The 27,383-nt window shown below is 41.1% G+C and overlaps 1 protein-coding gene and 1 long non-coding RNA gene across 8 annotated transcripts in view; one reads left to right on the top strand and one right to left on the bottom strand.

Moving 5' to 3' along the window:
- Positions 1-6,609, bottom strand: part of LOC123000850 (uncharacterized) — a 41,315-nt gene extending 34,706 nt beyond the window's left edge. The window contains exons 1-2 of the long non-coding RNA XR_008957865.1: positions 6,429-6,609; positions 3,236-3,336 (exon numbers count right to left, since the gene is read on the bottom strand). This is a non-coding gene — a long non-coding RNA (uncharacterized LOC123000850). The remainder of the gene's footprint in view (positions 1-3,235; positions 3,337-6,428) is intronic.
- EYA1 (EYA transcriptional coactivator and phosphatase 1) overlaps positions 6,215-27,383 on the top strand; it is a 343,576-nt gene continuing 322,407 nt past the window's right edge. For 4 of the 7 annotated variants that reach the window (XM_057308057.1, XM_057308054.1, XM_044382779.3 and 1 more), the window contains exons 1-2: positions 6,216-6,493; positions 18,508-18,615. In XM_057308057.1, the coding sequence (XP_057164040.1) occupies positions 18,583-18,615 (33 nt within the window). In that variant the 5' untranslated portion in view covers positions 6,216-6,493; positions 18,508-18,582. Of the gene's footprint in view, positions 6,494-6,807; positions 6,861-18,507; positions 18,616-27,383 lie in introns of those variants that run through there. The other 3 variants (XM_057308055.1, XM_057308060.1, XM_044382777.3) reach the window with 3 other exon arrangements.

Genomic DNA, 27,383 nt, shown 5'->3' with positions numbered 1-27,383 from the left:
TCCTAGGCTTGAGGAAAAAGACGAGGCTTACGCAAGAAGCTCGACTTCCGCAGACCGAGGACGAAATCGACAAAGAAAAACCTCCTGCCCGAGGTGAATTTTGCTTAACTATCTGAATCCGGCTCACGTCGTTTCATGGTCTTTGGTCAGGCGATTCCTCCCACGTTGCCACAGACCCCCGTGCGCGGGATCCCAGACTGTCTCTCTCAGTCTGTCGTCTGCCTCTCTTCTCAAGCTTCCTAGCTCAATTTTCACATCAAATGAGTCATCCACGTTTGATCCTTGCAGCCACATTGGCAATATTTCTTGAACGGCAAACACCTCTTTCCGAGGCAAACGGTTTGATCGGCATTTCTAGCTCACGTTCAATTTTCTCCATACTTTCCCACCCCCCTGCGCCTAGTCTCACTGGCAATCCAATTCCATCGGCACAGAGTGCAGGTAAATGCGTGGCGTGTTTAACCTCCATTGATATCATTGTAACTGATTGTGCCTAAGAATTCCCCGGGTTGCTGGAACGACACCCAAACCTATTGAATTAATGACTTGAACTGCTCACAAAATTTTACGTAACTTCAAAGATTAGAAATTGCTACAAGTGGTCGCACTGCAGTCACCACAGGGATCATGTTAGACGCATACACGGAAGAAAAACTCCTTTTTCACTCCAACAAACATTTTGCCCCAGCTAATCCAGTAGTTTCGTTAGCTGATTGTGACATGATTTGAGTTTTTCTTTTGCATATATAAATAAATTCTATGATCTGAAAGGAAATATCTATATCATGTTAGATTTAGGCAAATTATTGAGCTAGGCATTTATTTCACAATCGACAAGCAAATTAAAAAATGAAATCCAGGGACAAGGGTTTCACAATAAAATGGCCATTAGCTGTCAGCATGCTGTGCATTCTGGAAAGTGAATGATAAAATTTATCTGTTTGGATTCCCCCCCTTTCATGCTCACCATGAACATACTGGTTTGGGGCTATGATTCTGTTAATATATAGATTTAATGTCATGTATTTTGTACTGGTTTAAATGATGCATAAAGCAATTTTAAGTTTTGTTCCTTCGAGGATAGCTTAAGCTATCAAATATTTGTTTGATAGAATGGAATACTCTAGCAAAACAAAGCAAGCAAACAAAATGTCTGGTGTTAGGAAAGAAACCATATGGAGGCAAAAAGTAAAACAAAATAAAGAAAAAAACAGACAAAAACAAAAACAGAAACAGAAGAAGTCAACCCCAATCAGCAATTCAGCTCTCTGAATATCTGACTAATATTCAAGGACACATTAGGTTTTCATTACCAAGAACAGCTCTTCAGTGCCTCTCGTTACATGTTAAGAAATAAAGACAATTACAATGTTAGAAACATAATTTTCCTCACCATAAATATTTTATGCTTATCAAACAAACAGTGGATTGTTTGCTTTCTCCTTTCCACTACTCCTTTGGCACTAATTTTGGCACTTAGATGGTACTTGGTTTGGCATGCAAGGCAAGGCAGTTTGAAAATTATCTTTACAGCTACCTCTGGTACTGTTCTTCAGGCTTACTTTTGGCCAATAGAGAGCTGATTGTTTCATCTAAATGGCCTCCGTCCACAATCTATGCTTTTATAGGAATAAACCTTTCATGTTCCATCTTTTCACTGAATCCACGCTTTCTTATCCTGGGCTTTCTACCTGTTTAGTTTTATTTCTGCATGATGACAGAACTCACAAAATGGAACCAATTTTAAGAAAATGTTAATAGTAATTTACAATTATAAACCAAAAGTCAACAAAAGTACTATCAGCTATCTGCCAAAAACATGGTCAGGAAATAGCAAATGAGATTTAACCTAGATAAGTACAAGTAGTATGTCTGGGGAAATAGAATCTAAAAGTCATAAACTTGAGGTCCAACTTCATACTCTTCATGAGTCAAACTCCCAAATATTTCCGTTCTGCTGGCCATTAGAGTTTACTTATGGAGCATGCAGTTCTGTTCTAAACTATGCTGGAAGAGCAATTATGTTGGATATTTTTTTTAATGCACCTGCAATTTTATTCTCGGGGACAAAAGTGCTGTTTTAAAAATTGCCTAGTTGTGAGAAAGAAGAATAAATCTGATGCTTGTTTGTCATATGATATTACAGAAATGCAAAAAGAACAATCAAGCCATTGCCTTTGGAGTGGGGGCAAGAACAAGTGACTGCCACATCAAGGAATCCTATTCCCCCACAGCACTTGTTAGATAACATCTCTTTATAAAAGTAAAGGCAGCTCACAAATGGATATGCTAATAAGTAGAATGATCTGGACAAAAGCAAAATGGAAGCTCGGGAAGGCTCCGACTATAACAGTAGTTGAGAATGAAAAGTCTTTATGGGCCAAGAGAGAAAAAAGATGAAAAGAAAATCAGACAAATTAGATTAAATAGGCAGAAAGACGTGAATCTCAATTACTTTGGAAGATTCACCTAAAAGGAAAAGATCAACACAACAGATATTATTTTTTAAAATAATCATAGGTACAATGAAGTTTACCATAGTAGTTATTTACGAGACACAGGACATGGGTAAAACACCACTTGAAAATTAACTTTAAGTCTTTGCTTTAGCAGAAAGCGGGCCAAGAACCCTTGTGTTGTATCCCACACTTGGTTTCCTAAGCTATAAGTGCATAAAGCATCCTCTCACTAGATACCTCCAAAATGCCTGGTAGGATTAAAGAATTTGATGATGTTCTTTGGAAGTCTTGGTAGGGGGAAATGTATTTGCTAATGTTAGTCAAAAATAAATGGATTAGAAAATCAGTCCTAATGTAACAAGAAATTGAATGTAAAAGTCAAAATTTATGGCTCACGTAATAAGTTCTTGTCTAGTGAGTAAATTTCTCCCTGGTTTACCTCATACTGTTTTTTAGAGGAGCAATAGGCATAGAAATTAACTTTCAGATCACAGGATATTTCACTAGACTAAAACTCACATGTACTTTTTATAATATAAAGGCCCTAGAGCGTAGGAATCAGTCTTGTGCATAATTTTTCTTGGTATTATTATTCTAGTGCCTTCCATTCATGCTCCCTGGCCAGACACATTCTACACTGAAGGACTTAACATGATGCTAACAGTATTAAGTGATTTAGCTAAGTGAAAAAAGACCAGTACTGAGGGAAAAAATGATTGATCTAGTAAAAGTTTCTTTAAATGATTCCTGCACATAAGAAAATTTCTAACTCACACCTGAAGAGTTGGCTTGACTCTTGGCTGTTCCCATGTGGTCTGGTCTTCTGCCACTGATGCTCCGAAGTGGATCTTAGCTAGTGGGTGGGATCTTCATCCTCCTTTAAGGAAAACTCCCATTAGGTGCATTTGACAAGTTTTTCTATATGAAATTACATTGCCAAACCAAATATTAAAGGGTTTTTCAAGTGTGTGTTTGTGTGTGTGTGCATATGAGAGAGAGAGAGAGACAGAGAAAGAAGAGCAAGATTTCTTTTGAATCAGGATTGTTCATAACACACCTAACCTGTCAGTGTAGACAGAATATAAATGCTCAATGAACTACAAAACTTCTGTTGATTTTTGCCCTTTGCCTTCTGTGGATCTGTATTTGAGAGTTTGAATAGGACCTGGGTTTCAATATACATTTCTGTCACATGTGTTCTGTGTTAATGCCATAAAGCTAGAGTAGAACTCTACACTTAAGCAATTTTTGTGCCCTCATGTGCAAAAAACCCTGTCATTTCTTTATTGTACATAAGGTAGGTTAGGATAGCAGTTAAGATTAGTATTTTATGACATGTAAACAGCTGAATGTTCTCAGTTCAATATAAACTAACAGATACATAATTGATTCCTTATGGTATTTACTAGTTACATGGAAATTCTACAGATACATATATCTATAAATACACTAATAGATGAATATAAACATATATATTCTCAAGTGGGTAATTATGAATATATATATTTTATTGGGTTTTGGCTTGGTGTCACAAAGGACATTTAAATTTTTATTGAAAATTTTATTCAGACTTGTGGTTGTGTCAAATGAAAAAATAAGTATATTTCGTGTTAAAAATAAACCTATCTTAGGTGGTGTAATACATTTGCTGATTGTGACCCTACGCCCAAACAGGGCTATAAATCCACACTGTGCCTGTGATTGATTTGGGATTTGGATTTCTGATCTGGCGGAGAGATGTGTAAAAACCTCAAGTAGTCAACAGCTCCCTATTGGCTGTGCATCTGAGGGGCTCGAGAGCATTGTTTATTCCAGCAAGTGTCTGGAATACATTATACTCAATAAATTGGCTCCTGTTACTCCCGTTTTGGAGACTATGAAGAATTTGTATACTGTGCAAAAATAAATGTACTTTGCCCAAATAACAATTTTCCTTAATAGAAAATTCTGAATATGACTTTGTCTTCTGAATCCAGTACTGCCAATATTTTAAACACATGGCATTTCCTAAAGAGCAATAATGAAATAATTCTCCACACCTTCAAATTCAGAAACTGGTTCAAAGTGTAGATCTGTTTTTATCCAAAGCCCATATGAATCTAGGTTTTGAGAAGTTAAACAAAATAAAATGGTAGGATATTTGGGCTGGGAGCTGTTCTATATATATATTTAAGGAAATTTTAGGATCAGGGATCAAAAGACTATTAATACATAAAAATTTTAGATTATATGTTACTTCTAAATTATAAAGATTGACTTCTTAAATATGATTTTCAAATAACTACCATGCCTATAGCCTTTGACAAAAGAAATTTTCATTGCTTTTGGTGATTTCATAGCAGACACTTATATTTGGTAGTTTGGAGTTATTGTTGCTTCTTCCTTAAATAAAACTTTTGATCACCTAAGCTCTAAAAGACTCTGGATTTCCTTTTTTATATTATAAAAAGCTTTTGTATTCATAATGGGTAGAAAGGATAAGCAGTGGATTCAAAAAGGCAAAGCCATCCTCATCAATGGGCTGATTTGGTTAATATTTCTATTAGGATAAGATATTGGGGTGTTACTAGGTTAACATAATTTATCAGTGCACTGACTTCTACAAGAAGTCTTCTCACCTGATATATATAGTCTATTTTGGAAAGTTTCAGGATCTGCATACATACAAACATTTAACAGTTTAGGACCAAAAATCAGTCTTTGTGTATATTTCTATTTATTTCCTGTGTATTGGTCTTATCTCAGAATCTATAACTGAGGGTCTTTGAAGGTGAAGGATTCTAACTCTAACTTCATGGTATTTAGTACAAGTCAACAAATACTTGACTGATGTAAACAACAGTAAAGCATGTGAATCTAGATGAGTTTGAGAGTATGCACAATCATATTTGTATTCATGCCATGCTTTATACTTTCCCAGGGCCTTTTGCCTACATGATCTCATTTGATGTGAATAATTGAGTGAGGAAGGGGAAGGCATTTTATTTGAGAAGGAGAGAGAACTGCAAACATTTTAATGCTCACTGAGAAGCATGAGCCTTATAAGAGCAAATCATCAAAGTATTTGCATATCTTTCACTGCCTGTGATTGGATTCCCTAATCAAGTAAGCGGAAGTTCCCAAAGAAGGAGTATCTCAGGTTACAGGCCTGTGATGGATGCTTAGTCCAATGCCCAAACACTTCACAGGTTGAATCCAGGTTTGCTCGAGCCCCCATTAACTCGCAGATACAGACGGATTTTGAGGTTACAGAAACTTCCCCCTACCCTCCGAAAGGGTTCCTTGATGCAAAGAAAGGCAAAAAATGTAGTAGAAAGGATACTGGGCCAGATGGGACATTTAGTGCAGGCTGAACGATTTTGGGTAATCCACTTACTACTCTTTGTCTCAGTTTCCTTAAGTTAGAGTACATAAGACCACTTATAAAATTATTTGAATCCCAGATGTCTTAATAAGTTTCAGTCTGACTGCTTATTCCTTTAAATCCTCCCCACCCCAGCAGGAAAAAAAAATCACCATGTCACTCTGCCTGTCCTCCCCTTCAAGTCCACCTCAAGCACACCTAACTCCCCCATGTTGACAGACCAACCCCCTCCACCCTCTCCCTCAGTTTAAACACTGCAAGGGCTGAGGAGTCCTAGACACCCCGCGGGGCGTGGGCAGCAGGCCCAGGCTCCAGCTCCGGTGCGGAGGGGAGTCGGGGCCAGGGAGGGGGCGGGGGGCCTAGAAGAGGGTACTGGGAAGACCGGGGGTGCTAGGAAGAGGGTTCCCCTCGCCAGCGCCGGCCCTGCTGTCGTTGCGCACGCGGAGCCGCGCAAAGGGCGCCCCTCAACCCGGAGGCACAGGCGGATTTAAGAAGGAAAGAAAGAAAAAAGCCACCCCTGGCTCGAATTTCTGGAAGCCAGCGCAGTTTTTGCCCTAAACACAAAGACAGAACCCCTCTTAGCGCTGCCCTGGCCTCTCCGTTACCCATTTTCGGTTTGTTTTTGGAAGAACCGGTTCCTCAGCCCCTCGTCGCCGCAGTTGTGTCACGAGTAAGTCCAGCCGCCGGGACCCTGTCTCCGGCCACCGTCCCCTCGCGCGCTCTCTTCCCACCTTCGGCCCCGGTGGCGGCGCGCCGGCCCCTGCCCGGGCTGTCCGGCCGCTTCGGCCTCCAGTCGGGTTGCAGTGACGAGGAGACTTTGTTGTGAAACTAAATCTGACCCTTTGGCTCCCAGGCAGCGGCCGAGAGCCCGGGACGCTGCCGCCCGCGGCCCCACCCGGGGCGGGAAGGCGGCGATCGGCGCCCGGGGAAAGGCAGAGGGGGCGCAGCCGCGGAGGGGCCCCGACCCCCGGGCGAGCGCGCGCGCCTCCCGCACCCCAGCCCGCAGGCCGCCTCCGAGGCGCGGGCACCGCCGCCAGGTACGCGAGGACACCTGGAAGGGCGCGGCGGCGCGCACAATAATGGGGACACGCGTAGCCGCTTTGCCTGGCAGCCTTAGGGCGCCCGCTGCACGTGGAGGGATGTGTCTGGGGCCGGTTTGTTTTCCTTCCGGGAGGTGGTGACTGATTGGGACGTCGGGGGACGGAGAGGGGTCCTCTTGGCTCTATTTGATGTTGTGATTGCTGTCTTGGACGTGTGCTTGTGCTCGAAGCCCCAGTAATGGGAAACTTTTGGGGAGCAGCGGGGGCAAGCAGATATTTATATTTAGCACTTTCTAGCCCCCGGAGTTCCTTACTTTGGCGGAAAGTGAGTTGGTGGGTCCAAATCAAGGAGGCCAGTTAAAAGTAGGCAGATGGATTGGAGAGGCCAACGACGGTGACACATTAATATTTCTAGGAATAATTAAGAAAGCAAGGAAAAATAAACAGGATCTCCGCTTTACCTTCGGTGAGGTTGGGGGGAGGTGGGAAAAATGCATACAGTATAAACAATTTTTATCGTTGTCTTTGTTAAGACCCACCCAACATTTTTGTTCTGGTGACAACACTGATGAATGCTAGCTCGGTAAGTCATCTCATAAAACTCAAAACCTCTTGAAAAAAAATTGGGTGGGAGGAGGATTCAAGCATGTAAAGAAGTGTGAATTAATTATATATTCAAAAAATCTGTAGCAAGTATCTGCTCAGCAAACAGGACGCCAGCTATGAGTGAGAAGTGGTGGAATAATGTAGAAGCGGGATGTCCGTGTACAACAAGGACGGCCTTCTTCCATCCTGTGCAGAGACCCCAAGTGTCCTGTGTCTCAAGCTCTGAGCTGTTCATTCAGCCAACACTGGGAAAGGTGCCATCTTGTTACATGGATAACAATGGTTTCTGCCCTGAAGGAGGAGTGTGATGGACAATTGTGACTTAATGTGACTAGTACTCTGAGGGGGGAAATCATAGGTGCACAAGGCTTCCTGGAGGAAAGGACTGGATGAGCCTTGAAAGCTATGTAGGAGACTGGGTGAAAGGTGAGTCCTCCAGACAGAGATTTGTTGGCATCAGGGGCATTCAGAAGTAGGCAAGAGCAGCTGCAGGTGAGCTGGAGGGACGTGGGATGCAGGAGCGATGCGCAGGGATGGTAGCTGGCACCAGATTGGAAAAGACTTGGATGTCAGATCAAATCAGACTAAAGCAGACTCGTTCCCTGCTTTGGGAGAGAGCACAATCTACCAAGTTTCACAATTTGGAACATGTAAAGGCCTTGGAGAGCAGGCAGAGGACTGTGCTAATTAAGATAAGTTACAAAATAGGAACTAAGAAAAAATCTATTAGTGGCATTATTTCCCCTATAAAAAAGTCAAAGTGTTCACAAAAGGTAATCAAAGAGAAGGTAAAGAGAGAGAACACTACAATAACAATAATGTTAAAGGCAGCTTCTGAAAGTGTCTGATTGTCCTTAAGCAGTTGACTTGCATAATAATTTTTGCATGTAAAAGCTAGAGACAGTTAAGCATATTGGAGTATAGTTTTATGACCTTTCATCATTTATAAAATGCTTATCATATGCTCAGCTCAAATTTACTGAACATGTACTATGTATAGGATGCAATAATCTCTCTATCCTATTGGAGGATATTAATGTCATTGTACAGATGAAGAAACAGGCTCAGAAAGGTTAATTTTTCCAAGATCACAGAGTTGATAAGTGTCAGAGTTACCAACTGCAATCCTTACCCTCCTACCCTAAGTCTTCACTAGCCCTTTTCACCCTTTGATTCATCAGAATTAGCTCTGTTTTTGGCTTGCTTCCCTTTATCATTTGTATCAGTGACTGTATATTTTTTTTAAAGATTTTATTTGTTTATTTATTAGAAAGAGAGAGCATGTGAGAAGGAGAGAGAGAGCAGGGGCAGAGGGAGAGGGAGAAGCAGACTCCGGCTGAGCAGGGAACTTGGTGCTGGGCTCAATCCTGGGACCCTGGGATCATGACCTGAGCTGAAGGCAGACACTTAACTGACTGAGCCACCCAGGCGCCCCTCTATCAGTGAATTTGAAGTAGAAAGCTAAACTAGTGGTTTTGGGTTGGTGTATTACACAAAGCTGGAATGGATACATCAGTCATTCCTTGCAGAATCGTGAGTCAAAGAGAATCTGAGTGAGCTTGATTGACAGGCAGAAACTAACAATGAGAATTTCACAAGGATGAGTCAGTTCCTCAAATATAGAATAGAAGGATTGTGACTTGAAAAGAGGTCATTTGCGGAAGAGTTTGAGTGTCCTTTAAACTCAGTCAATGTCAGTGGCCTTGGGATCCAGAGTCCACTGGCCGACAGACATGTCCTGTGGCGGGAAATCAGAAAGTTAAGGAACTCATTTTTATAATTTTTATTTTGTTATATTAGTCACCATACAGTACATCCCCAGTTTTTGATGCAATGAAGGAACTCATTTTTATTTATTTTTTATTTTTTTATTTTTATTTTTTTAAAAGATTTTATTTATTTATTTGGCAGAAATAGAGACAGCCAGCGAGAGAGGGAACACAGCAGGGGAGTGGGAGAGGAAGAATCAGGCTCACAGCAGAGGAGCCTGATGTGGGGCTCGATCCCATAATGCCGGGATCATGCCCTGAGCCGAAGGCAGACGCTTAACCACTGTGCCACCCAGGCGCCCCTGAAGGAACTCATTTTTAAAAAGACATTTTGGGCCTAGAAAGGAGCACCCTCAGGGGATATTATTAATCTTAAATGTTTCAAGAACAGCTTTGTATAGGAGGGTATTGAAGTATATTTGTGTTGTTGCAGAAGAAAAGGGGCTTTGGTGAGCCTATTTCAACTCAATCTAAGGGAAAACCTCCTAAAAGTTAAACCCTCCAACTGTGGACCAAGTGACTTGCCAAGCTGGTGAATCTGGCCCCAGAAGTGTTCCTGCAGAAGCAGAATGGCTATCTGTAAAGGATGTTTTCGGGGATTCCCACTCTAGATGGGAACTTGGGTTCCACAACTTCCTTCTGTGGCCCCATCACAACATCTCATACCATCTATATCCCTGTACGTTATGTCACCCATTAATCGTTTGCTCATGGAATTGAGGGGAGGCAGATTTCTGAAACTTTTCTAGTGTTGCTCTAATGTAAGTTATCCTTTGATTTTAAGGAAAGAGTGAAATTCATGAGTCAGTGTCTCTTTTCTGACAGCTTAATGCTTTCTCCATTACTGTCTTTGTTTTCGGTGTTTTGGCCTCTGAGACTGCAGTCCTGCAATCTTATTCCATCAAGCAGTCCTTACTCTGGTCAAGAAGCAAATAAAAGTAAGAGTCAGCATCCAGGAAATGAGCAAATTGCTTTGCTAAACTTTAGCTGTGATTGTCAAGGGTAAGGGAGTGGTGTTGGAGCAGAGCTGGGAGGTGTTTATTCTCTAGTTTCTCCTAAACTGGTGCATGTAATATGCATTAATTCTAAGGTCTAATGATGAACTTGGGTCCCCTGTACCAAATATGTTACCTAATGAGCTGGATATTGAAGTCTATGCCTATATCCATGGCTAAAATTGCCTTCAAATTTTAGCAGAAATGGCATAAGAGTCTGAGAAGTAAATCTTTCCATTTAGTTTTTAGAAATAAACCTGCTTTTTAAATTTGACAGCTGAACTTTTTTGTGTAAGCTAAGCACAGACCAAGTACTTTATGAATCTGACCCAGGGTATTACTGAAAACCTGACCACCATTCCACATTCTAATTTGTCCTCAAAAATTAAAACCTTCAGGATCATATCAATTATTGACATGCTAATTGAACCTTAATATTAAAGAACATTGTATACTTTTTAATCCTCACCTCTTAAACTAAGGAGATGTTTTAAAGCCCCTTTTCACTTTGACACCTAAAAATGAACGTTATTGATTGTTGGACCCATATGATTTACTGAAGCAGGAGTCAATGTCAGCTACGTTAGAGAGGAGCGTTGGTGGATAAATGGCAAGACAAAGATCAGCACTAACGTCATGTTTGATTTGGAGGGGCAAGGACTATTATATTATCAAAATGTTACTTCCTTGATAGTACTGGAAAAAAGAGGTTAACAACAAATAAGAAATGTGAATTGTGGCACATTAAAAAAAATCAACTTTATTAAGTGTATAGTTCAATGAGTTTTGGTAATTACGTTCACCCAAGTCACCACTACAATCAAGATCGAGCACTAGAAGTGCTCCAGAAATTTCCTTCATGCCCCTATACGGTCCATCAACCATTCTCCCCCATCCTGGGCTCTGGTTCCAGGCAACCACTGTCCTGCTTTCCATCCCTATGGGTGAGTTTTTGTGTGTATTTTAACATCTTAGGAGGTATTCGATGGTAAATCTTTCTACGTAAAAGTAAAGGAGTTGATGTTTCGTATCTCTTCTTTGTCTTTTGAATAAGGTGAGAAAATTTATCATTTAGTTATAGTTACTTAATTTAGACAGCAGAAAACATAATCACTGAATGGTACCAGTGTAGTTTGCTACCAGTTATTGTTATTTTAAAACTGAAACTACATTCTCTATAGGCTGAGAAACTATTTCTATGATACATTGTATTATAAACTACACCTGCGGAGGACTGACAGTACCCTACATCCCCTAGAGGAAACAGAATTAATATACCGGCCTGGTGAAATTTTAGATAAATTTCTCATTTGTGATTATGTTTTAGATTATTTTCTCTTGGATGCTTGCATTTGTTCATTACATGTGCGATTTATAGGCCCGTGGTTCTCAAGCATTATGCTACCACACACCACTGTTCCTCAAATCCCTCATGGGTGTTCCACCAATCATAATTAATGGGCAACATTTACTATTTCTATGCTTGAGTATAAAGTATTTTATGACAATGGCTGTCAGAACCAACTGAGTCATGTGGCATGGTGATTCATCTTGCTGAAAGACAGGAGAATGCGATCAGGACGGTAATAAAAGATCCCATGTTTACTGGAATGAGGTTTGACTTTTCGTCTTGAGTCCATGAGAGCAGATTCTATTCAAAGAGCAATGTCGAGTGGAAGAAAGAACCAGTGACCCATGTGGTAGCAGTTTCATTTGAATATTCTTAAGATATGACTCTCATGTTTCATCCTTCTACTAGGGTCAATGTTGTATGTAAGAGAGATCTGAATAAGTGAATTTGACCTCACTTTCTAAGAATTACTACTTTCTACTATCATACCTTTTGATCCTTTAATTGCAATTGGAATTTATCCTTAAAGCATTTAAAAGAGAGAAAGTAACTGGATGACTACAGATCTTGAAGTGTTATATGCTATAGTGCAAGACTGAAAAAGACCCAACTGTCCCACTTTATGAGAATATTGCCCTGATGGAATATGAATTACATGGAAATTAAAAATGATAAGTGTAGACCATAAAATGCTTATGGAACAATGTTAAGAGAAACCAGAAAAATACAAGCATGATGACTGACTATGATTATAGTTTTGTAAAAGTAAGTTGGGTTGATGGGACTATGGGTGTGTTTCTTTAGAGGTTTCCTAATATGGTTCATGTACTAAGTGCTGCATTAAAAGACCTACCTACCGGGTAGGTCTACTGCTCTTGAAAACATAGTTTGAATTGAAATTTAGTTACTGAATAAACACATACCGTTAATTTTCCTAATTTGCATCAGCTTGTCCCCCTCCCATTCTTCATCTGAAGTCAGAGGGAAGTTGCCTATGGTAGAAGCAGAAAGCTGGTCATATTCATATAGAAATTCTATAATGAATAGATAGGCTTCATACCTTAAACTTTAAAACAGTAGTACGAGTAAATCAGTGGAACGGCTATAAAAGCAAATTGTTGTAGACATTTGTTTCTATAGAAACTTTATCTTCAGCTGTAGAAGACTTTCGCCAATGTAGAGCTGAACTTGGCTTTTCGTTAATGGCTTCAGCTGTTGGGATGTGCTCCTTAACACTCTGCGAGATCATTGAGTATCTGGTTTCTGAATCTCATTCACCTGAGTATGCGCAATTTCTGTTTTCCTTGCTCTAACCAAATTTCTTAGGAAGGTGAGCAAAGCCAAGCCGAGGTGGCAGTGCTACACAGCATCTCGTGGCTTTGGGAGCCATGGAATGGTGAGTCGCCTAGGTCCCTGGAGGACATTCATCCAGTGGTTCATTTCACTGCAGGCTTCTGTTTGTAAACTTTCTTAAAGACCCCTTGAATTGATATGTTTATTCAATCTGTAGTTGTAGTCTTCTGGGGACATACTTCAGAATAGCCCTTTTCTTTTCTATAAAGCCATGTTCAACCACCAGTTTCCTTCTGCTTCTCAGGAATGTTAGAAAACTCAACACTTGGTGCGAAAGCAGAGATTAAAGTGATGGTGGGTTGTAATGAAAATACTCTTTCATCCAAGGAGCCACAAGTTATTAACAGTGTCTGATGGGTCTCTGGTTCATTAGAGGTGATTTATGTGTCATCTAAAATATAACCCATTTTTCAAAACCATCAGGAAAAATTAAAATATAGATGATGTATACAATTTTTAAAAAATACTATTTTCTTCCCAATCTTATTAGTCTCTACATTATTTTTCTTCGATCTAGAAGGTTTGTCCCATGAGTCTGCCTGACTAGACCCTTTCTCTATCTGTTTCATGCCTCCATAATTTATACGGTTATGCCATGTTAACTTCTCCCAATATTTTGTTTTGAAAATGGCCAGGAAGTTTGTGATGATCCAGAACTAAGGTGAAAGCAAGATGATGTTTCCGTGCAAGATGAAGTGCTTTTGCTTATTTTATCAACCACCTGGCTTTTGCTGATGGATAGAAATGAATGGGAAGGACCTATGCAGAATGAATGAATATGGATTTTACTGAACCCAGGACATTTTAGGTTCAGAGCTATTGAGTATTTTTCTTTTCAGCAACAAGGGCTGTTCGTAGATGTGGGGAGAAAAATTGGCATCCCAGGGAAAGTTTAAATAATAGCAGGAATGCACAGAGTAGATTTTTCACCCCATGTCCATTAAAGTTGCCGTATTTAGAACTATTCAGTATTTTAAAAAGTAATAGGCTTGTCAGTTGCCATAGGGCCTAAAATGTCACCTCCAAGTATCACAGGTGTAATTATAATGTCATCACTGGGGGCCCGATTTCGTAATGCATCTGGGCCCCCAAAGGAAATTTTGTATGATTGCAGTATTTGTCAGATTGAGTCTCCATTTGATGCTTTCTACAGAGTCTATCAGTATATGTGTCTAACATTTATTTGCTATTGTCATTTGCTAGTACATACATATACACTAATTTTAGTCCCTTCCTATCCCACTCCCCCAAGAGTGGCAAATGTAAAGGAAGTTCCTAAGTCTTCCATTACTCCTGTGTCTAGTGCGTCCACCTACCAAAGTCAGCTTTCCAGTGGTGTTTCATCGGCAGTGCAGGGGGTTGGACCGAAGGAGGCAGAGTCCCCTCAGATGTTGAAAAGACCAAACAGGGCCAGTACTCCCTGTTTCCTTCTTGCCCAGCATGCCTCCCACTCTCCCTCTTGCTGAGCAGAACCACCTGCATGATTCTGCTCAACACCACATGCCTAGGCTAGCGTCTGGCCTGGGCCTGTGAGTGCAACAGCGCCCTGAACTGTGAGGGCCCCTAGCCTGTCTCCCGTCTTCTGTGAGCCGCAGTGGCCTTGCAAGGGGCTGATTACCACTGTCTGCCCTGGGAGAACGTCTTTCTCAGGTGGCCTCGTGCGGCTAGCGAATAGGAAGGGTCAGATCATATTTAAATGTGTGCCCTGCTGTGCAGCTGTTTCTCGCTATTTTGTTCAGTTGATCTTTTCTTCCTGTTTAAGGAGTTGTTGAAATACATTTCAGGAAGAGGCTTCCAGGCTTTTCCTCTGTGCTCAAAGTGGATAACTGACTCCAGAATGATGACATTGGCCAGCAGAAATCCAGGCTGTCTCTCAGTCGCTTGTCTTTTGACCAGGGAGCCTTACACTTCAGTGGCTGACAGAACGATGGCTTTCCCTGCTGTATAACCCCAGGGGCACCCCTCCATAAGAGCTGTAATAGTTGACTCAGGAGTGGGTAAGGAAAGGCTTTGGCCTTTTGTGGTAAATGCACCCTGCTTTGTTTGGGTGAGTGCTGGGGGTGGCTGTGTGAAGGGGTGTCCAGCCGCCACCGGACTCATGGTGCCCTGTCCTTGTAGGGAGACCTCTAATACCAGGGCACCTGCCTCTGGTGTGCCACAAATCTCCTAAAACAAACCTCAACCCACTGATCTTCCATCAGTATGCATGTGCTCTCACCGTTCTGTATCTAGATGGGCCTCCTTGAACGTTCCTCTATTCCTTCTTTTCTACGAACCCCTCCTTGGTTTAAACAAAGTCCCTGAGAATTTCACCTCTGGGTATTCTCTATGTGTTTATGTGTAGGTCTAAACAGTTTTATGAATAGCTACTCTCTATGTGTGCCGTAAGTAGATAAAAGGTAGGAAGGTAGATAGATATGAATCAAGTAACCTGTTTTTGCTTGAGCCTGTTTCTTACGTACTTGAAACAAATGTTCAGGACCAGAAATCTGATGGATACTTTTAAAGTTGATTGAACGATAGTACCACCATTTAACTGCCCACCTAATACTGACTCAGAGTTCACATGTATTTAAAAATTGCCATGCATCGATAATACTCATTCATTCATTCATTCAGAATATGTAATGAGTGCCATATGTGCCCTGAAGAAGAGAGGAAGGCATGGGCCTAGCCCTCATGGAGCTACAGTCTAGTGGGGGAGACAAGTAGAGAAATAATTACAGTCCCATTAGGTAAGTGCTATAATGGGGGCAGGCTTATTTATAAACCATGAAAGATCAAGTCCAGCAAGGGAATTAAGGGTTTACTAAAGCCAGGCTCCTAAATATCAGTAGACCCAGTCATGGCATCTATTGCATGGTTTGGACTGACATGTAGAAATCTGGAAACAACTATGTTGATTTAGCGAGCAGTGGAGGATTTGTAAATAAAGTCCATGGCTCTCTGTGAGTTTTTGATTTTTCAGTGGTAGTCTTTCTCAGTGGAGGCATCTATCTGAAGTAGATGAATGCTGACTCTTTTGACTTCTCAATAAGCTCAGTCTTTTCTTTTTTAGCCCAGGAAACAATAACAAATACAGCATTTGGTACAGAACAGTTTCATCTTCAGAAGAAATAAAATTACAAATGAAATACCTTTCATGCTCATGTAACTTGACCATTCTTAATACCTTAAACTGTTCAGTAAGTTCAATATGGAACTATGGAAAAGAAACACATGGGAAATAATCCTGGAATATCAAATATACAGATTTTGATTGAAACATGTTCTCAGGACAGGTATGGAGAGGATGGGAGTTTAGGGGAAATCAGAGGGGGCTTTGTCTTGGGTCTGCTCCCTTCTGGGAGGAATGAGACCGGACTTTGTCTCACCACGTATAGGTGCACTGTGGGCAATTCACGTGAAAGCACTTTGTAAACTGTAAAGTGTTTGACCAAGGTAAGGCAGGATTATTATTATAATTTTTAAAAGTTGCCTTATTGCCTAGAAAAGTTAATGTGCCTCAAGAGAGTAACTCAAGCAATCAAAAAAGTCTAGTTTCTATAATATCTCTTCTTGATTATGCAGGGAATCCTCTAGAAGCAATGATGGGGTGATTTTAAAATTCAGTCCTGAAATTTTGAGCAGTTTGAAATATAGTGCTATATATATATATTTTTTAAAGATTTTATTTATTTATTCGACAGAGATAGAGACAGCCAGCAAGAGAGGGCACACAAGCAGGGGGAATGGGAGAGGAAGAAGCAGGCTCATAGTGGAGAAGCCCGATATGGGGCTTGATCCCAGAACGCCGGGATCACACCCTGAGCTGAAGGCAGACACTTAACTGCTGTGCCACCCAGGCGCCCCTGACATATAGTGCTATATTGTGTTTTCTTGATTTAGGAGACCATAAATACATCCACAGGATTTTTATTTACATATAACCTGAAATTATAAAATTGTTTCTGGTTAAAATTACAAAAACACTGTGCTCTCATAAGGATTCTCAAAATCTGGGGAGTCTAGTTACTGATGAGTTTTATGTTGTCCAAGAAGGATCACCTTTGTGTTGACAGTGGATAAGGCATACATTTTCCAGCATTGATAATTGTGAGCGAAACAAATGTAAATGAGTATGACTCCAGCATTTCAAAATTACATCCCAAATCGTCCAAGCTTGGGATCTTTTCCCTGAAGATTATGTGTGTAAATGCATTCATTCATTAACTTATAAGAACTTACATAAAATATAATTCTGTAAGATATCATCCAATTGAAATCTCCCATTTCACAGATAATAAAACTGAGGCTCAGAGGGATAAATTATTTACCTCAGATCATTCAACTAGTTAGTGGCTGAGTCAGAACCTGAATTCCGATCTCTCGTCTTCTAGTGCAGTGGTTTTCCTACCATGCTAACATGCAGAGGTTCAAGTACTTTACAAAAAGTGATACTGAAGTTAGACTACTACATACTCAGGGAGCCTGGGTAGCTCAGTCGGTTAAGCATCCAACTCCTGGTTTTGGCTCTGGTCATGGTCTCAGTGTTGTGAGATGGATCCCCGAGTTAACTCTGTGCTGGGCGTGGACCCTGCTTAAAATTCTATCCCTTTCCCCCACCCCTCGTGTGCTCTCTCTCTCGAAAAGAAAAGAAAAGAAAAGAAAAGAAAAGAAAAAAAGACTATTACATATTCTCTGTTCTGTAATTTTTGTCGTGGGCAATATTAAGATCATGTCTGTTTTTTTTTTTTCCTTAAAATTCCATTATCTTTAAATATCTGTGTTGGAGTTGATGTGAGGCACGTAGAAAAATGTCTTCGTTGCCAAGCCCAAGTAAGAGAACCTGAGAGTCTCTTTTGGGTTCCTCATTTGAACATGAGTATGAAAATCCATTCAGAAAGTTAAGAAATGAGAATGGGCAGCCAGCTGGCTATGTTGTTATTTTTTTTGAAGATAGCTAACTGCAGAATATATTTCAACATACTATGTTTATTGTCCACATCTTGAAGCATCCCCAAAGCCCATTCTTCTCCAAGGTGTTGAGTCTCTGAAGGTTCAGAATTGATCAGCCGTGAAACTGTGACCTAATGTAAACTTGCTAAGAAACAGTATAATAATATCCTTGCCCTGAGGGTAAAACACTCAACTCTAGATTTTCTCTTTTATCCTTGCTCAGACTACAATCATATCTCTTTGTTACTATTTCCTCTTTGCATTATAGTACAATTGACGTTGATAAATAGCTTGGAGAAACTGAATTCAAAAAGAAAAAAAAAAAAGCTCTTGTACTGTTGGCTCAAAAATAATGTGTAGAGAAAGCCCTCTAGCTGGCCTCTCCGTTCTTTTTTTCCTTGGGCTGCAGCTGCTGACAGCAGACACAGTGAGCTGTCATTTGGCCACATTTGGCTCATGTAAATTGTGATAAACAGTGAGCCCATAATATTTATTTTAAAGATTCGTTCAGTGAAGGTAAGCATTTCTGACTTGTGTATACATGCAAGCAAATGGAACCTGCAGAAACAGAGATCAGCTCTTGATTTCATGCCACACAATTACTACGGCTGCTGACGCTCTATTCTTCACAGGTGGAGGGGTGTTGGAACCCTTTGAAGAAGTGTGTAGCTAAGAGCCCATCTATAATTCAGAAGAAAAAGTCTTCAATGGAAGACCCCCGGGGGATAAATGGACAGTCTGTAAGTAAACAGAATGTCAATCCTAAGGAAAGAGTTATTACTTTTAAAATCATAATTACTATTTTTGTTGTAACCTGAGTGTCTGGAAATTCCTCAAAAGCTCTGTACCAATTTTTAATGATTTTAGAAGTTATGAATTAAGTAGTACACTAATCAGCTTAACCTAATTTATATCTGTCTTAGAGATATCAGTTATCAAAAGTAGAGTTCTAGAAGAAAGATGCCAATCTTTAATATGACTTAATTACACCAATATGAATAATGTAGTTTTAAGGCTTACGTTTTCCTTGGCCTCTGGGAAAACATATATTTGTCTCATAAAACTTGAAATTAATGTCTAAGTTTTGGATTGCCTTGTGTGTATTTGTTTTATGAATACGTGTGTGTGTGTGCATCTTTCAAATGTGGGTTCAGTGTTACTTTCCCAGCTTGAGAAACTCTTGAATGCGCTTGAAGTTAAGGAGAACCTTAGGTCTCTTAGTTTTATTTCTTCCATTTATCTTGTGAGCAGAAGAGAAAGGATTGAGAAACTTTCCTCAGGTTCCAATCAGGAAGAAAGCAAGCTTCCTTTGGCTCACCAACAAATACTCCCAGTTAGAGGTACCTTATAAATAACTTTTGAGGTTTTTATAACTTGAATAAGGCAATGGATATTTAGTTTTAAAGAGCACGTGTCAGTGAGTTAAAGTTGTTATGGAAAATGTCCAAACAATATTTGGGGTGGCACACGTGACTTTGTCTTTTAGGTTCTCTGATCAGATATGATGCTTTTAGACCTGTGGTTTCGTAGCTCAGCTCTGTCCACAGTAGAATTATCACAAACCTGAAGTGTGATCTTTAGTAATGCGGTTGTGGTTCCTGTAAATGCGTGTTTTACAAGACCTGTTGGTGTTAAGCAATAAGCAGTAACTGCTAATGGATAAGATTTTAATAACAAAGGGTCAAGTGCTATCAGAGTACTTTTATAGTCCTATTGTATGCAATTACAGGGTGTATTTTTATGGATCTCCTCAGTCATCTTGTGAGGTAATTCACAGGAGCACTTTGAGGTCATTCCATGACTTAGCCTAAAGAGGCAAAGGACCCTAAACCCATTTAATTTGCTTGTTTGTTCTTTTAAACTCCTGTGATGGGCCTGGTGTATTCAATTTTATTATTATGTTAAAAATATTTTTGTATTGCATATGAAATAAATGAAAAATGAAACTCACTAATAACTTTACTACTTAATGCCCTCTTTCATGTACTTTTCTCTTTCGGTTGATGTACATTCATATGTTGGAGACTCTAGGAAATTTAACAGTATCTGCAAATAAGCGTTGATAATATTTCTTTTAATATTTTAAATTATACAAATTCTAATTAAAAAATTAAGAAATCAAGATCTGAGACTAACATTTAAAAAAATAGGTAGGGGCGCCTGGGTAGCGCAGTCATTAAGCGTCTGCCTTCAGCTCAGGGCGTGATCCCGACGTTATGGGATCGAGTCCCACATAGGCTCCTCCGCTATGAGCCTGCTTCTTCCTCTCCCACTCCCCTGCTTGTGTTCCCTCTCTCCCTGGCTGTCTCTCTGTCACATAAATAAATAAAATAAAATCTTTAAAAATAATAATAATAATAAAAAATAAAAAAATAGGTAAAGAATATAATGATTAAAGATGTTTTTTGCAGGGGGCGCCTGGATGGCTCAGTCAGTTAAACGTCTGACTCCTGATTTCTGCTCAGGTCATGATCTTGGGGTCCGGAGATAAGCCCCGCCATGGGCTCCAAGCTCAGGGTGGAGATTCTCTCTCCTTCTGTCCCTCCCCCCTCCGCCCACGTGCACTCACTCTCTAATTAAAAAAATAGTAATAAATTAAAGAAATAAATTTTTGTTTGTTTGTTTTTTGCATATCGTAACAGTTGTGTTTACGGGGCAATCTCATGACATATTTTTTTGAGGTTTTTTTTGCTGTGTTTTGAGTGAAGCAGTTTTGTTCTTGAAAGCTGTTTGGCGGGGCGCCTGGGTGGCTCAGCCGTTAGGTGTCTGCCTTCGGCTCAGGTCATGATCCCAGGGTCCTGGGATAGAGGCCCGCAACTGGCTCCCTGCTCAGCGGGAAGCCTGCTTCTCCCTCTCCCACCCCCCTGCCTGTGTTCCCTTTCTCGCTGTCTCTCTCTGTCAAATAAATAAAATCTTTAAAAAGAAAAAAAGAAAGAAAGCTATTTGGCTAGCTCGGGGGTAGCAAACCAGGTGGGATGTTTCTCAAGGGCAAACCGCGAGGCACTGAAGGAGCCTTTCCTAGCAATTTGGCTCCTGCCGGCTCTGCCATTGCCAATGGCTTCAGTCTTTTCAGAGACCCTGTGCAGAGGCTTGGGGTGGGCACCCCTCAGGCTCACTTCCTCTCACTCTCAGGTTCTCCCATTTCCTCAGGAAGGTGGGTGTCATGAGCCCGCTATGAAGGCGCACACGTGAGTTGTGTCTTTCCACAATGTCAGTTCTATTCAACCATAAAGCAAAGTCAATCACAATTATAAGGCACGTTCAGGATTCCAAACTCCATGACGTTTCGCCATGTGATTACACTTGGCTTCTAACACACCACACCGAGCAGGACAGACTAGCCACACCACAAACAAGATAGCAGAGGGTGCAGGAAGCGGACAACCCAAACGCGAAGTCAGTCTGTGGGCTCACAGTGGAGCTAAGGCCTCGGTGCTGTCTGGGTCAGCTCACGGCACTCACTGCTTCTGATGTTCAAGCAGCGAAGGATCTCAGTTCTGTTCGGAGATCCATCGGGCAGAGCCTTCCGCAGCAGCTGCCTGTTTTAAGCGGTCAGACATAGAGGGGTCACGTCTGAAGGGTCTGACAGTTTGCTGCCCAAAATCCTTCCCTTTTGAATCAGTCTTGGGCCCCTGCAGACCTCCCCTGGTTCTGCTTGTAATCAGTTCTGGGGTGTCGGCTGGTCCCCATGAGATCTCCTAGCTGCAGTATCTTAACTGCTTGAGTCATTGCTTGACACAGGCCTCTGCTTGACATGAGAGGCTCCATTTTGCTCTCCACAATGGGGAGCAGACTCAGGATGGGAAGAGGACCTAGAACATAGCTGAAAGCATTCATGTAACTCAGGAAGGGAGAAGGATGGAAAGTAGACCAGGAGCAGTACCAAGAACTCACACTCCAAACATGACCTGAATTCCCCTTGCTTGTCGTGTTCACGTTTCAAAGTTTTTTGTAGAATAAGTTTCAACAATCTTCAGAGCAAACACGAGAGCACGTTGTACCCTCACCATATGCGGGTCAACATTATCAACATGCTGCCATTCTCATTTCATCCTCTTTCATTCACTGCCCATGCCACCACTGAGAGATTGCTGTTCTTTTATAGCTTTTTTTAAAGATAAAATTTACATACGCTAGAAGGCACAAATCTTAACCATACAGTTTTGACAAATGAAAATACCCAATAATCCATATCCTACCACAAATTAGATCATTTCCGTCTCCCCAGAAAATTCTCACCCAAAACTTTCTCACTCAATACTTCCTTAGTACCCATCCCCCACCCAAGTCAACCACCCTTCCAATGGTTTTCACCATTGATCAGTTTCGCCTGTTCCAAAAGATCGTATACATTGAATCCTCCAGGATGTTTACTTTTGTTTCTTTCTTCTTTCATTTAGCATTAGGCTTGTGAGAGTGGTCGGTGTTGTTGCATGTACTAGTAATTTGTTTGTTGTTAAGTAGTATTTCACGGTACACATTCCTTTTATACGGTATTAAATATATCCTATGCATTTCTCTGGGAACCTCAATTTCTGCATCTATAACATGAGGAGACTGAACTCCATTTAACCTAATGTCCTTTTCAGCTTTATTTTTGTGATTCTTACCTTCTCCTCTGTAGACCTTTGCTCACAGAATGACCTCTGCTAATGGCCCCTTCTGGATTGTACATCATCTGATAAGACTTCGTACTTGTTTCCCTAAGCATATTTTTGATAGGAGGAGGAGTTTTTGTTCCCTCATCAGAGAAATGGTGGTTGGTTGGTTGGTTTGTTTTAAAGAAAAAGCTTCTTTTTTTTTTTTTTAAAGATTTTATTTATTTATTTGACAGAGATAGAGACAGCCAGTGAGAGAGGGAACACAAGCAGGGGGAGTGGGAGAGGAAGAAGCAGGCTCATAGCGGAGGAGCCTGATGTGGGGCTCGATCCCACAACGCCGGGATCACGCCCTGAGCCGGAGGCAGACGCTTAACCGCTGTGCCACCCAGGCGCCCCTAAAGAAAAAGCTTCTTGAGAGGTTTTGCACACAACCCCAGTTTTTAAAACTTGTCTGCAATGCTCACCGTGTCTAGTCACCAGCAGAATATTATGAATCTCTATTGCCTTTGTAAACAATGATTCTTTCTCAGGTCTCAAAGATTCTTTCTCTACTCCCTGGATAACGAGATATATGACTAGGTGGGACATTAGGCGGTGAGCCTCCTCACCCCTTCCTTGAAGCCCGGACATCTGGGCTCGGCAGGAGGCTAATAAGGACCATCAGTGTTCTTTTAGCTCCTTGACCGCTGTGAGCTCAGAGGGTCTCTGTGTGTGAGAGGCTGAAAAGAAGTGCCAAGGCCTTCAGTGAGCAGTAAAGTGGGAATGCTCTTAATCTTGGTGCTGCCGTGCAATGTGGGATTTGAAGCTAAGTTCTGAGGTGGCCTGTGACTCTTTGAGGGAGGGAAAATGATGATTTGAACATCAGAAAGTATAATATTCCTCTAATTTAGCCTCTGGACCCTCAAGGTGCTTTGGAAATGAATCTATCATGTGACAAGGGACTATGGGCAGAGGCCCAGGAGCTTCTCATTTTGATCCTACGTAGACATAGCACTGGGCAAAAATGTTCCATTGTAAGTTCTACCTTTCTTTTTCTGGAATGTTCTGTGTGTGTGCTTTCTACATCTAGAAAGAAGTAGCTTATGTGATTTTGTAAGTTCTGTCCACTCTTTAGTTTGCCTCATGAAGACAGAAAGGAGAGGTGGAGGTTTCTGGGGCTTTCCATCATAATTCTGGCCACTCCTCTGTCACCTCTTGAGAAGGACCCATTCCAGAGCACAACTCCACTGTCTCTAAGTAGAGCCAAGATTGACCCTCAGTGAGGTAAACACCTCTGACACATAAACATCAAAGAGCCAAACAATGGCTGTCTTTCAGTTTATTTAGTGTATGAGGATTTCTGGAAGGAAATCATGTCAAGATAAGAAAAGCATCTGTTAGCTCTTTGGGGGAAAAAGTGAATTAAAAAAATATATCACTGTATTTTTCTTATGAAGCTTTGAGGCCATCAGTTGAAAACCCACCATGCAATCACCTGACACTTGTATCTAAATTAGACAGACAGCCTGGTATCTTGAAAACCACATTTTAAAATAGGAGTCAGAAGACCTGGTTTTAACTATTACTAGTTGTATGATCTGGGGCAGATTTCCTAGCATCTGTCCCTTCAACAATAATACAGAGATGATAATATTTACCTTCTTCTATTTAAAATTGCAATTTTGTAGGTAAGTGGAATCATGTATTTTAAAGTTCTTTGAAAACTGAGAAGTACCATATAACTCTAAGGCACTTTTATTGGAAATATCTCTACAAAAATGTGGTCATGGATAACAAATTATCTGGCCACCTGCAAGTCTGCAATAAAATTTTAAAAATGCAACCATTCTACCAGTGCCAGTTATAAGCACTAACATTACATATGTTTGGTCATGGTGTTGTCAGCTGTGGGGGGAATCAGGTCTCCTGAGACTCTTCTAGAGAAAAAGTTTATTATAAATACTAGATTGTTAACTTGCTTATATTCCAAAAATTCCAAATGATGGTATTCTAAAGCTTTTTTGAAATAAAAATATTTTAAGGCTCCATTGTATTCTAGCAAATATACCTCTTACGTCGTAAACGATGGTAAATTTGAAATGCTAACTCCAGCTTTTGCTGAGATGCTGGATTTTGCAAGAAACCATTAAATAAAATATGTATGGACCTTATTCCTGTACTTGAAAATTCTAAAAATGAAAAGTGACTTTTAACCAAGATGGACAAATGAAATATTTATTTTATTAACAGAGAGTCACAATGTTTAGCGGAAGTTACTGAAAGTAGTTATCCAAATACATATGTGTAAGCCACATTAACTGGGAAATTATCAATTCAATCAGGATTTCATTTATGCCACTTCACTATGAATGAGAGGTTTTATATACATTAAATTTTTAAGTAACTTAAATTTAAAAATATAGAATTCACTGGTTTTCGATCTTCTCTTTCTTTCTTTCTTTCTTTCTTTCTTTCTTTCTTTCTTTCTTTCTTTTGTTCTTTCTTTCTTTCTTTCTTTCTTTCTTTTTTTTTTTTTTTTTTTTAAGCAGGGGCACCTTATTGGAAGCCTATATTTGTTTCTTCAGGCTGCTGTTACAAACTCCCGCAAAGTGGGTGGCATAAGACAACAGAAATGTACTGTCTCACACTTCTGGAGGCTAGACACGCAAAATCAAGGTGTGGCAGGGCTCCCTCGGAAACCCGTAAGGGACTCCTTCCTTGCTTCTCCGGAGCTCCTGGCCGTCTGCTAACAATCCTTGTCATTTCTTGGCCTGTAGCTGCAGCATTTTGGCCTCTGCCACATGGTCACATGGATTCACCCCATTAATGTCTGTGTCTCTTCTTCTCTTTTTATAAGGATAATAGTTATATTGGGTTAGAGCCCAACCTAATGACTTCATCTTAACTTGATGTTTGTGAAGACCCTTTTTCCAAATAAGGTCACATTCACAGACACTGGGAATTAGGACTTTAACAGAGTTTTTGTGTGTGTTGGGGCGGGGGGGAAGGGGAGATACAAACCAACACATAACAAAGTCCAATGAAAATGTGAGACCTAAAATAAAACCTTATCTTTGCCTACCCATCCTGCCTCCCATCTCTGAATAACTCTGGCTTATTTGGTCTAAAGTGGTGGCGTCACCATGAGCTGGCTTAAGCAAACAAAAGGGAAGTCTGAAAGAAAGGAAGGAACCAGGGAACCCAGGCAGTTTTCTTTCTGTTTTTCTCTGCACATTTTCTTCAGCCTTCTCTCTATTTATGGTCTGGCTTTGTCTGCTCCCCTTGTACCTTCTCTGGCTTACTGGGCCATCCGCCATGCAGAAAGGGAGGCTCTGATTGGTCCTGCCTGGGTCATGATTCTGTGGCGGTTGAAGCAGGAGCGGCAGCAGAAACATGGCGACTCCCAGATTAGGGGGCTGGGCAGACCACCAAACAGGTGCCTCCTCTGGCCCGTCAAGAAACTTCCTCATGGAGGCACCGGTTTGAAACCATAGGTCTAGTCCTACCTCAACATCTTATAGATGGAGAGATGGATCCCTGATGTACCGTCCCCTGCATTCTAATCATTTTGATGGAAATATCTAATAATGAATAACTCTTTCCTGATGATTTAAGGTTCTTTTTACAACTATCAGCTGTAAGCTGCATCCTTAATATCCTAGTTTTTCTTCTCTGCCTTGACCCGTCTGAGAGTAGTGATGCTTTTCAGTCGTAGAGCCTAGAGCTAGGGCAGAACTGGTTGGGATGGCTGCGTAGCAAATAGATACTGACTTCCAAGTTCACCAAGAAAACCCTGACATGGAATCAAAATACCTGGTTTTGCGTCACAGCCCAAATCGGGGCCTTGGGAAAGTTATTTCGGCTCTTCGTAGCCTCAACTTTGTTTTCATAATAGAGATAATAAGATCTATATTGCTGGGTATCTGTGATGAGGAAATAAGGTTGCATGTGCCAAGGCACTGCGTGAACTGTAAAACAATATATACAGCCCCCAGTGCCAAGCCCTGTGGGGCATCTTGCCCAAAGCACAGGGCATTTTGAGTCAGATATACCTGCTTCAGTCTTTGCTCCATCCTTGGGGCAAGTTTTCAACCCTCTGTCAGCCTCAGTGCTTCCTTGTTTGTCCAGTGGGAGAGTAATACCTTCCTTGCATGGTTGTATGGTTCGAAATAACATATGAAAGACATCTGGCGACTAAGATCAGTTTCTGGGGTCCGACTCCTGGGGTTCAGATGTGAGCTGCAATACTCGCGTGCTGCCTGGCACCAGGCATGTCTGCGTGCCTCCCATGGGCCATTTTCCTGGTCTGTAAATGGGGATGAAGGTCATAACTTATACCATGGGGTTGGTGTGAAGAGTGAATGAGCTTATTTCTGTGAGATTGCTATGTCAGGGTTTTCTGTTGTTACTCACATTATCTCCAACATGCCAGGCATACATAGGGTAAGCGCTTAAAAAACTTGAGTTGTTATTTAATTAAACGGATTTGACCGGGGAGGATGAGGTACTAGAATGGTATTGGACACACATTCACAGGGTTAGGATGAGGTGATGACTCGGGATGTCAGACCATGCTGGAAGGAATTAGGCGCGTTGTTTCCTTTGCACAGGCAAGGCCGCTGTGGGCACATTAAAGGGCCCAGGTTGGAATGTGATCCGAGCGTTTGGAAGAGACTGGCTGTTTGAGTTCAAATTGGGCACCAGGTTTTATTACCAGCTGGGTATTTTAGGTGAAGAATAAAACCTAGACGGGAAAATTGCTCCAGAGCCAGGACAGTGACTTGTTTATATTTCTAGGGCCAAACACAAGGTCAAGCCCTTTACGTGCACTTAGTAAACGTTTGTTTATCTGAGCTGGCTGGCAGCTCGTGTCCTGGGATAGCTCACTTGGTCCATATGTACCAAACAGAGGGGGGGTGACAGGGATG

This window comes from Ursus arctos, unplaced genomic scaffold, assembly GCF_023065955.2.
Source record: "Ursus arctos isolate Adak ecotype North America unplaced genomic scaffold, UrsArc2.0 scaffold_6, whole genome shotgun sequence".
Taxonomy (NCBI): Eukaryota; Metazoa; Chordata; class Mammalia; order Carnivora; family Ursidae; genus Ursus; species Ursus arctos.
The sequence above is the reverse complement of the archived record's forward strand: the minus strand, read 5'-3'. Positions and strand labels throughout refer to the sequence as shown.